This window comes from Eumetopias jubatus, unplaced genomic scaffold (assembly GCF_037043125.1).
Source record: "Eumetopias jubatus isolate StellerSeaLion01/CBP00866 unplaced genomic scaffold, mEumJub1_p1.0 scaffold_5, whole genome shotgun sequence".
Lineage (NCBI taxonomy): Eukaryota > Metazoa > Chordata > Mammalia > Carnivora > Otariidae > Eumetopias > Eumetopias jubatus.
In genome coordinates, this window is record NW_028274811.1 from 129,385,603 (window position 1) to 129,397,382 (window position 11,780).

At 39.7% G+C, this 11,780-nt stretch overlaps 1 protein-coding gene across 6 annotated transcripts in view; it reads left to right on the forward strand.

The window, feature by feature from the left end:
- The window catches only part of DROSHA (drosha ribonuclease III), a 120,452-nt gene extending 109,194 nt beyond the window's left edge, over positions 1–11,258 (forward strand). For all 6 annotated transcript variants that reach the window (XM_028097965.2, XM_028097963.2, XM_028097966.2 and 3 more), the window contains 6 exons: positions 2,602–2,743; positions 4,217–4,299; positions 4,391–4,494; positions 6,572–6,664; positions 7,496–7,542; positions 10,842–11,258. In XM_028097965.2, coding sequence (XP_027953766.1) covers positions 2,602–2,743; positions 4,217–4,299; positions 4,391–4,494; positions 6,572–6,664; positions 7,496–7,542; positions 10,842–10,972 — 600 coding nt within the window. In that variant the 3' untranslated portion in view covers positions 10,973–11,258. The remainder of the gene's footprint in view (positions 1–2,601; positions 2,744–4,216; positions 4,300–4,390; positions 4,495–6,571; positions 6,665–7,495; positions 7,543–10,841) is intronic.
- Positions 11,259–11,780: the final 522 nt, after the last annotated feature.

Here is an 11,780-nt window from a genome sequence, read left to right on the forward strand (position 1 = left end):
GCACGGTGCCTGGCACAGAATTGGGCTCCACAGCCGCTACACTGAACTGCGGTAACTCCAGGTGGTTTTCTGCTGTGTGACCCCCTCTTGCTCCCACTTGCTGGCAAACAGCGTGATGCCTTCTGAAGTAGAGTTCAGCAAAGGCTGAGGGTGGAAGCTGTCATTTAAAGGACTGCCATTCGGACTCTCTTGTTTAGGTAAAGAGCAAGGTCTTCTTTTCAATTCATCTTCTCAATTTAAATGGACTCTACAAATATGGATGATTTATGGCTTCCTTCTTACCCCCCTGGGTTTTGGTTCAGGCTCTGAGTTTTGGCAAGAACTTCAAGGTCACTTTCTGCTGGTCACCCTGCGGATTCAAGACCTGTTGGGGTGGATCTTAAATAAAACTGGAAGCATTTGTTTGCATCCTCAGTGCTTTCCTCCTCCTCCGTCCATCACCATTACCGTGTAATACTAACAAAAGAGCCCTGATGCTGGAAGGCAGCCACGAGGGCCTGGTAACCTGTGATGTATGGTGTGTTGTGTGGGCTCATGGAGTGTACTTCCAGCTTGTTGATTTTGAGGCATGGCATCCCCATGTAGGCAGCCTGAATTAGAGTTCTGTCTTCTCACCGAAGCGTTCTCAGAGAGAACCCAACTTGCTCAGCATAACCGTATTCTCAAAATAGCCCTCCCATTCCCCGCCCCGGCCTCCACTTTGAGAACTGCCTCCCCCCGTCTCCCCATTGGGAATCCAAATGAAAAAAGATCTTTCCCTCCCAGCTCAGTTACTCTGTAATTACAGGATACTAGGCTGATAGGCTCCTATTGGTTGGGTCTTCTGTTAACGTTATATGGTAGGCCTTTTTAATTTTGAGCTTTTCTGTGGATATTAATTTTAATGAAACATTTACTATATTGAGAAAAAAGATAGAGTTGGGGGAAATAGGAGGAAGAGAGCAGAGACAAGCAAAGAATAATAGTCTTAACAGCAAGCATGGCTTATGAAGATCAAGTTGTATTTCTGCTTCATGCATCACTGTCAGACAAATTAAGAACATACTGTTTCTTATTTATCTATTGTCAAGGATGCAATCTCAGGCATTGAGAATAAATCTTGATTTTCATAAGCTCGGTTGACACTGGAGCCACAGAGCATAAAACTTGCATCTAATAAACAAAGTGCAGTGTGGAACGGCAGGAGGTCTGACACCAGCGCAGCCCACAGCTGCTTCCTGCTCCATGGCCCTGGTGTCAGGGCTGTTCTTTAGCAGGAAGGGATTGTTGTAGGAGACCAAGAATTTGTTAGAGCTGTTGTAAGAAAAGTTCTAGTTTTAGGTATGTTATTCCCCGAAATCTTAGGTATCTGTCTGCTTCCTCTAGCCTTCCTCCTCACTTCCTCTAGTCAGTGGTTCCTGAGTACCAAGTTCCTAAACCATGCTTGCTGGACAGGCACCTCTGCGATGGGTTTGTTGTATAATTTTCATGCACTGTGTAATGTTACTACTTAGGATGGTGCTTGGAGGACTCTTTGCTGACTGAAATTTCTACTAGAAATTTTTGTTTTGAATTCTTGAAGTTGAAATATGAAAATTACATTTTAATTTGATTAGAGGTGAAGAGTCCCAATCTGATAAACTATACTTCAGGATATATAGTATCCGTCTTTAAAGTAATAAAAGTAAAAATATAAATAAATAATTCAAATATTTTAAATAATGTTTACTAAAACATTACTTCCCCAAATCCTATAATATCAAAATTAGCATCAGTGCTGTGAAACTTGAAATTTATTTTAGACTTGTTAATAATGCTCCTTTAAAACTAATGTACAGTGACAGAAAGCAGGTCGAGTTTGCCTGGTGGGTGGTGCATCAGATTGATTGATTGCAAAGGGGCACATGGAACTATTTGGGGGCAAAAGAAATGTAGAAAGTTGTCAAAACTCATTTAACTACACTTGAAATGGGTGCATTTTATTGTCTGTAACTTATACCACAGTACAGTTGATTTTTAAAAATGTTAATGCTCCTTACACTTAGTAGCATTATAGTTAGTGGAAACTATGATCTTTAATTATAGTATAGTACCCTCCCCCCAACATGGCTCATTGCTACTAAACAACTAAATAAACTATTTAAATAACAGGTAAAATCCAGGAGCAGAGTAAGTTATTAAGGAGAAGCTAGAAGCATATGGAGTTTGTCACAGCAGCCTGTGTGTAGTGGTTGAGGACTTAAACCATTGCTTACCTTGGTGTTCCAGTTAGTAATGTGGTCTCAGTCTGGTTGGGCCCAACAGTGGAGTGGGAGAGATCACAGTGAAATGGTTTCTTCCTTCCTTCCTTCCTTCCTTCCTTCCTTCCTTCCTTCCTTCCTTCCTTTCTTTTTTTCTTAAGATTTTATTTATTTGAGAGAGAGAGACAAAGATAGTGACAGCACAAGTAGGGGGAGTGGGAGAGGGAGAAGCAGGCTCCCCTCTGAGCAGGGAGCCCAACGCAGAGCTCAACCCCAGGACCCTGGGATCATGACCTGAGCCGAAGGCAGACGCTTAACCTACGGAGCCACCCAGGTGCCTGGTGAAATGGTTTCTAAACATGCCTCAATTCCTTCTGGCCAGTTGTTGCGAAGCTCTTTGGTGAATAACAGAACTCAAGCCAAGGTAGCGGAGGAGCTGGGCATGCAGGAGTATGCCATCACGAACGACAAGACCAAGAGACCGGTGGCTCTTAGGACCAAGACCTTGGCAGACCTTTTGGAATGTGAGTCTTAGGAGTAGAGCTTTTCTCTTAACCTGCAGATTCAGAATGTAAATCAAATGCACCCACATTTATCTTAATTCTCATTATTATGTTGTAAGTAAAGAAACCTTTTCTATTTTAATTTTTATTTATGCTTTTCTCTAAAGTTTTTTAGAAGGAGAGTATTTTGGCATTAAGACATGCGAATAATGAATTTTATATTCAGTCTGTGTTCAGTGGTATCACCCGCCCCCATCCCTGCTTCTACACCCCTCCATCTTAATGCTCAACCATCACATCCTTTGTAGGAAACAGTAGCAGAATATGAAGATTGGTAAGAGTGACTCATAGCTTTTCTTGCCACCTAGCAGCCTTTATACAGGGGCATAGAAGAAAGAAGGCTAATTTATTTGCTAAATACTAAAACTATTATCTGTTGTTTTGAATGAGCTCAAAGCTCTACGGACAAATGTTGTCATCTTTGGCAATTTCTGATATGGTCTGGAAGCATTAAAAATAATCCTATTATGGCTAACTAAAGGATTATATGCATAATTTTGTTTTTGATACTACTTTAAAATAAGTGGACCATTCACTGGGCTTTGGAACTTTTAAAAAAAATATTATGGTATTTTTGACAGTTGGAATTATATACAAATATTAAAGTCTACCATGCAAAACCAGCTCATTTACAAAATGCAAAGGCAGTCTGGCTAAGGAACTTAAAAGAACCTCTTTTTCAATTAAAGAAAAGTAACTTAAAGATTAAAATTACAGCAAAGTTGAGTAATCAGTTTCACTGGCAGGTTTTTTGGGGTTTTGTTTTGTTTTTTAAGCTCAGTAAAAGCTATTTTTATTACCTTCTTTTAAAAACTCACCATTTGTTTCCTTGGTTAAAGTGCCTTTTAGTGAAGTCATCTTTCGGGTCACCATTTCTTAATGCAAAGTTTGATATATTGTTATGTTGTCATTAAGCCCAGTATTAAATTTTTCTCTGTTGGGCAGATTGACTCTACGAAATTCTGTACGTGAAATGTAACATAGACCCTTGTAGATGGCTAGTCTTCTCAAGATTGGTGTGGAGAATGGCAGGCCGCAAGAATGTGCTCATTCCACTGTCATATCTGATCTTCAGGTTTTCTTCTGATTTGTTGTTAATGTGGTTGTATTCCCACATATCATTCTCTCCCTGCTGTACAATAAATAGCATTTTGTGTACCATTTAACTATTTATTTAGCTTTTAGCCGAACGTAGTTTGGTCTTTGTACTCTTTTGATTTTTGCATTTTAATCACACATCTGTACTGTTGCCTCTAATGTTAGTGAGGAAGGGAAATTCTTGTTTGAAGAAAAAAGATAGGACAATTTTAAAAAATAAAGAGGGCCTGGGAGTTGGAAACCTCTTTACAGTGTTCCTTAAACGTCTGATCTCTTACTCTTCCTGGGAAATGGCAATGCACTGTGGTTTTATTTTTTAAATGTTCTGTTTTTCAGCATTTATTGCAGCGCTGTACATTGATAAGGATTTGGAATATGTTCACACTTTCATGAATGTTTGCTTCTTCCCACGATTAAAAGTACGCTCATATAAAATTTACGTTGGTCATATACTTGATGCTTGGTGATTCCAGGACCCATTACTAAATATTTCTTGGGGACTTGCTACAGGAGTTTATTTTGAATCAGGATTGGAATGACCCCAAGTCCCAGCTTCAGCAGTGTTGCTTGACACTCAGGACCGAAGGGAAGGAGCCCGACATTCCTCTGTACAAGTAAGTACTTGCTCCCGCAGGCGTCGGGTCACTGAGGGGAGAGTCCATGCTCCAGGGGTCTGGAGGAAGGATGAACCACGGGGGGGTATCATGACGAGGGGTCTGGATGTGGCCTCCTGGACACCGACTCTGGGCCCAGCATGGAATCTCTTTGGGCATCTCCGTCTTTTCGTTCTAAGTAAGTGGGTCACCTCTGATTATCTGTGCTTTTTATGTTTGTCTTATTTCTCGTAAGCTCCGCTGGGCTGGGCATCTCGATGAGAAGGTTGTGCCTGTTTGTAAGAGTATTTGGGTGTCTCTCTCCACTCCAGTCTGAAGCCTGCTGGCCCTCTGTCCCTGGTGCCAGACAGCTTCATGCCCCCTCAGGCAGCCACTGCAGGAGGCAGGGCGCTTCTTCACTGCCCCGGTGTTACCCACACATTTGGGGTTTTTCTTCTCAGAGTGTGTATCAGAAACTACGGTGGGCTTTTGAATATGTTTAGTGACAAATCGTTGTCCTTTGAGTGGTAGCCAACATTCATGCCAAAAGAATGCAGGTCACTACTACACACAGAATACCAGTTTTGATGAAAACAGCAGATTTGACTCCGAGGTAGAGTAATTATCTTGAGACTCTCCTTTGTTGATTCAGAAGGTGTTTTCAAAGAGGAATTACAAAAGGAAAGGATTATCAAAATAGGTGGATTGCCTCCCAAGGCATTATCTGGGTATGTGTTTTTAAGGATGTTTAAAATGCTTGTTTACCCCTGCACACCTCTGCACACACGTGGTGGCAAGCACACACATTTGTGTGAGTGTTCCATATGGAATAAAAGCCTCTCTCTGTGGACTTTCTCAAACTTCAAAGTGAAAAACACCAGAGTGGCAGCTGGGAATTTTAAATCCTTCTTTATGTGTTTAATAGTCACAACACGTTATAGGTTTTTTCGCTAAGAGAACTGAAGCCAAGAGAAGTTTGAGTCAACCCACAGCAAGCTACTATAAATTGTCCCAAGAAGCTGTCACTGCAAAACAATGTTTCCTTTACTTATTGGGAGAAATCCCCAAATGTTTAGAAATAGGACTTTAATGTGTATCTAATAAGCATAATGAATATCCAAACTGTATTACATGAAAGGCTCAAAGTGTTTCCTCATCAAAGTGGTAATTAAGGTCCAGTAAATGAAATGAGGATGATAAACTTCTGATAGCACAGGCGTGATTACTACCCGAAGTGCTCCCTTCAGGGGGCCGCCGTGTGCTTGCATCCCACGGGGTGTATAGAGCACAACGGAAATGACTCTGCTCCCTTCTCATAAATCCCCCAAATGCAAGTACACGATGAGCTTGTTCTTTTTTATCGAGATGATAGGGTTGTTTTGCATATTCTTTTTCAAGGTTACTGTGTTCGTTCCATTATCTTTGTTGCCTACTTTTAATTTCCCTTTTCCATAAAGTTATCGGTTTTACTGCATGAGAAATCTGCACCATGTCATTAAAATCCAGAGTACCTGGAGTTTTGGTGTTTGGCAGTTGTGTTGTGTACTTGGCGTCATAGCGTACCTTTGAAATGATCTCAGATGTTTCAGAAATTAAATACTTTTTCTGATCTTTTCGATAAGATGCCAGGCATTGGAAAGAATTCATAAAGGACAGAACCATTCAGATGTGGCTTGAGATGTGTTTGCCCAAATACTTATCATTTTTGGATGTGATTAGCACTGAAGTACAATGAACAGACTGAAATGGTTAACTTTTCACTGCTGCAAGTTTGTTAGTTTTAGGATACTTGGAGTATACACACTTTTAAAATTGTTTAAAACACTTTACACTTCTCTGCTAGCCTTCAGATACTACTTATAATGCTTTGGGAAAAATATATATAAAAATCCAGTGTAGAATTTTTAAAATTTCCTACTTTAAAAGCTCTCTCTAGATTTGTCAGCATAGCAAATAAACTTACTCCTTTAATTTTCTTATTATTTTTACCTTTTTCTGTCTAAGCGATAAGTACCTGGTTTTTCTTAGAGTTAAGTGTTAGCACTAAGAGTGAAATAGCACCTTACCATAATTAATGTTGCTTTTTTTTTCCTCTCAGGACTCTGCAGACTGTAGGACCCTCCCATGCTAGAACCTACACTGTGGCAGTGTACTTCAAGGGAGAAAGAATAGGCTGTGGGAAAGGACCAAGGTATGAGAGGAGAGCCTTTTAATTTCTTCGAATGAACGTCCTGTGTGTCTGGGAAGTCCCTACTTGGTATTTCCAAACTCTGCAGTCTGTCTTTTTAAACTCAGAGTGTAGAATGTTCAAGGGTAATAGCAAAGTGAATCCTAAGCATTAATGTCCCCACCAAGTCCAGCCCCAGACTTGAGATGGGCCTTGGACAGTGGGGATGCCTTTCCATAAAGGGCTTAGGCTTCCTTGAGAAAACCACATTACCTGGTGTGCAGGTAAGGGCCATCCAGGATCAGTTACCCAACAGGGCACCCAGTGTTGCTGCAAGCATTTTATAGGACGCGTCATGAGTGACACAGGCATTGGACATTGACTTCTTACCGCTACTCACTTGAGCTTTGTTGGAAATGCTAGCTAACATCTTCTCTCAGGTAAAAAGAATGGTGTACGTTACCCTCTTTCTTTGGATCCTCTAACTTATATCCTAAACTGAGAAGTGACTGGAAGTCTGTCATGCATGTGTTTTTTTTTACTCTTTTCTTCTTTAAACTTTATGCTAAGGATGTTCAAACTTAAGAAATCCTTCAGACCTAATATAAATGAAAGGCATTTTATTACAGCATTCAGAATGTGGAACAAATAACATAAATAGTCTTTGTGCAAATAAATGATGTTTCTGCATGGACTTGTGTATATTCCTAACTTGTGTGATTCAGTATGTGACAGAAGTAATCAGATAAAATTTTATGCACCAGACATGAAAATCCACCTGAATAATGTGTAGCCATAGCTTGTGTTTGTGAAAAAAATCTTTAAACAGCACCTTACCTTTATTTTATTTAATAGTATTCAGCAAGCGGAAATGGGAGCAGCAATGGATGCACTGGAAAAATGTAAGCCTATCCCTTTTTCTATAATTATATGTTCATAATGTGGGTTTTATGGAAAGAAAATGGGGAGATATAAAAATGGTAAGTACTGATAAAATGTCATCTTTTTTACTTCATAATTACTCTCCGCATAGAGTGTAGTAGAATATAAGATATGTATAAAATGGGCTAATAATTTTTTTGAAAAGTATTCCCAAATGCTTTTTGATTTTCATTTTCCTTTCCTGCATGGAGTCCCACTCAGCCCAGGTAGCTCGTGTGAATAACCCAGTGTATCTTTTTCTGTGTATTTCTCTATGCTTCTAAAATCACATACAGGTGAAGGTGTTTTCTTTTTAGTTTTTGGCTGTTGTTTTATGAGGATGAGATATTTACGTACTTTTCTGCATCTTTCTGTTGTCGGCCCCCAATTCATTCTTTCTTAATGGCTGCATAGTATTTCATGCTGTGGATTTGCCATATTCTAGTCAGCTTTTTTAGTTTTGGTGGACACTCTTCCTGTTTTTTTTTTTTTTTAAATCACTGTTGACAGTAAATGTTTATATATTGGTCCTTTTGGTTCTGTGGGACAGAGTCCCAAGAGTGGGATGGCTGGGTGGGAAACACTGGAATTACATAATCGGCCAGGTAGGGCACTGCATAGTCTTTTGTAAGTTGAAGAATTTTTCTTCTGAGGTCTGCTGTGCTGTACAGCAGAGTCTGAGCAGAACATCACAGTGCAAGCCCATTGTGCTCTGCATACCGGCTAACTGTGGGGTGGAGCAAAGGGCGAGAAGCTAAAAGTCCAGAGGCCCAGGATTCTCTCCAGGGAAGGCAAGAGGGCAGGAACCAAGTGGAAATCAGCAGACCTGTGGCTTCCTGGGGTGGGAGGAGGGAGGACAAATTGGGGGCAGTAACTGATATTTCCAGGTTCCTGGGTCCATGGAATCTTCACTGAAAGTTTTAAGTTAACTCTGTTGGGGAATCTTTTCATTCATTATTTACAAATGCACAAGAACATACTGAAATGAAAGTGAGATTCCATTTTCTACCTGTAAAATTGCAAAGGTTCTCTTTGGGTCCAAAGCTTTTTTTTGTTTGCTTTTTAATGATGAAACAGTCCTGGAGAGATGGCCTGTTTGGAGACTGACCTCCACATACCTGCTGGCAGGAGTGAATCGTTTAAACTGCTGGAAAGCAGTTTGGTCTGTATCTGGTCCTTAAAGAAGTCCATATTCTTTGATCCGGAGACTTCATTTCTAGGAATCAAACCTAAGGAGTTATGAGCTCAAGTTCACATGCCATGATAATAATGACAACTTGATTTATAATAGCCAAAAAATACATAAGTAAATCAAACTGCATGATTAACAGTAGGGAAATGCTTAAATAAATGATACTATAACCCAGGGGTCGGCAAACATTTTCTGTAAAGGACCAGATAGTAAATATGTTAAGCTTTGAGGCCCATGCAGTCTCTGTCTCAGTTAGTCAACTCTGCCAACGTAGCGGGCAGGAATGAATAGTATGCAGATGAGTGGGTGTGTCTGTGTTCCAGTAAAACCTTACTTACAAAAACAGGTGGTGGGCAGTAGTTGACCAAGTCTTGCTTTATCCAAATGCTGTAATATGTTGCAATCATTACAGCAGTATTTTTGAAGACTAATGATACAGGAGAATACTTACACTAGAATGTTTTAAAAAGTACCCATAAAAACCTGCCTATGCTGTTCTCTCCCAAAGTAAGGGTGGGTGTGGGAATGATTGAGTATTCCTATGTTCATATAGTGTATACACATTTATACTGTGTATGTATGTGTGTGTGTAGCATAACTTCATAGGAAACTATGAGGATACATTCTAAAAGTTTATCAGTGGTTAGATCTGAGTGCTGGGATGTTTTTTAATGCAAACTAGGTTTTAGAATAGAATTTACTGAGGAAGTAGGGTTCATTTTGTAGAAACTTGCTTTATAGCTAGCTGTTTTGGATTTGACTTATTTTTTTAAAAAGTACCTAGAATACTTGAAACCTCTGTTTTATACAATACGTAAGGTCAACTTGATATCATTGAGGGAATAGGATTTTGTTCCTGTTTTATTTGTACAGATGTCATTATGTATCTCTTCTGTATAAAATCAGTGACTCAGATATACAAGGTCTTTACTGATTCACCGCCTGCCTCTCAGATGCTTTTCCTACCACTCTGTTCCTGTCCCTTCTCTCACCTGGGGGGAGGATGGGACACTATATAAAAAGAGGGGGAATAATTTAGGAATTTGCTATATATTTATATCCACTTTTATTGTGCTTCAGTCTTAACAAAAAACAAACGTGTTCTTCCCCAAACATGCCATGCTCTCTCACATCTCTGAATCTTCATATTTTTAAATATGAAGTAGGAACTCTTGTATATAACAACCTGGTTAGGGAGGAGAGTGTCCTTTTCCCTCTGTGTTACCGGGTAACTTGGGTGGCTCTCATACATGCATGCATCCCTCTGTGACGTTTGCTGTTGAAGTATGTGCTTGATGACTAAGTGTATAAATGACTCTTGTTATTGTTCCATCCTTGATTTCTTACTCCGTCTCTGTACTTGGCATATGCCACAAATGACAACTGAGTCATAAAATGTTTAGATCTTAACCAGGATTTCCACTGTGTCTAACATTCTTGCACAGGGTCAAATATCAACCTGAATGTAGCTTAAACTATACCATTGAGTGACATGTTTCCTTTAACCAAATAAAAATACTCTACCTGTGTTACTGTTGCTGACATAGCACTGGGTATCTCATGGTAAACTATAAAAACAGAATGATCAGAAATAATGACTTAACGCTTCTGTCCATCGAATCTTTTTCCTCATTTCAGAAATTTTAATTCTTGGAACTAATGGTGTGATAATACCATTATTTGTTTGGAGTTTTTGGTTTGAGCTTTGCAAAAATACACAAGTCCATCGGACTACATTCTGTATCTCTCCCTGACAATCACTTCTTACTGGGAGAACCCTGTTAAAACACCTACCTACCTGGAACCATTCTGAAACCACACATCTGTGTTTTAACATTCTTATGTGTTTTGGTGCCTTTTAATACTCAAGTTCCCATCAGATAATTGCAATCTAACATCAGGGTGCTGGTGCAGACTACCAGTGGGTTTTTGAATGACAAAAGACTGAGGGAAGACACCGAGCAGTTGTTTGCCTCTTGCCTTAGAACATACAGCTGTTTCTTGTGAATGTGTGTGTGTTTAGTTTGCATCGTTCTTTGCACCAGAGGCTACCCTTTATTGAGTATAAAATGTATCTCCTCGTGTCAGATAACTTTCCCCAGATGGCCCATCAGAAGCGGTTCATTGAACGGAAGTACAGACAAGAGTTAAAAGAAATGAGGTGGGAAAGAGAGCATCAAGAGAAAGAGCCAGATGAGACTGAAGACATAAAGAAATAAAGGAGGGCACGGAAGTGGTGGCGTATTTACTTGCTTAATAACTGTGACTGTTGCCCATCGAGATCTAGCCTAGTTTTCCTACAGACAATGAATGAAGTGTGCCTATTGAAATAAAACACAAAGTCACATCGCTATTGTTGTTTTACCGATCTAATATGCTGTTTTTAGCTGGATGGTCTTTATTACAAAGTGTTTGCTTTCTCTTCTATTTAATGGAAAACTTCACTTTGGTGGATGTGCATACTCCCTTTTATTTTGTTCTTTAAACAATAAAATTAAAAAAGCATCTTCTATGTGGAATAGATCCTGTTTTTCTATCTGTCTGAGATGGTGACACAAGACTTCAGCTGACAAGTGAAAAATTCACCTCACCAGATATTTGGGCAACACTCTATTAACATCTGTACTTTTGGAAATCTCTGGATTATTAACTAGATTTTTCAGCTTTCATCTGGATGTTTATCGTCTTCTCAACTGCAAACACTGAACTTACCCCTCGCTAAGCAGTGAATCCTTTGAAGAAGGGATCCCTTTAATGTTTAACTGGCTAGTGGGAGTGGGGAAAGACATATTTGAGTCACATACATTCTTTGAATCGTTAGAATAGGGGGAGAAATCATGATTCTAAGCCAGATGACACTTTAAATGAGATACTCTAACCCTGGGGTCAGTGGACGCTTTAAGAAGTTTAAAGATAGACTTGGAAGTCTCAGAACCTCCTGAAATTGTATTTGATGTTATGTGTGTGGGGATGGGAAGGGAAGGTTGGGAGGGGGTGGGGAGCAAGATGAGGAGTCTTCATAGCTTT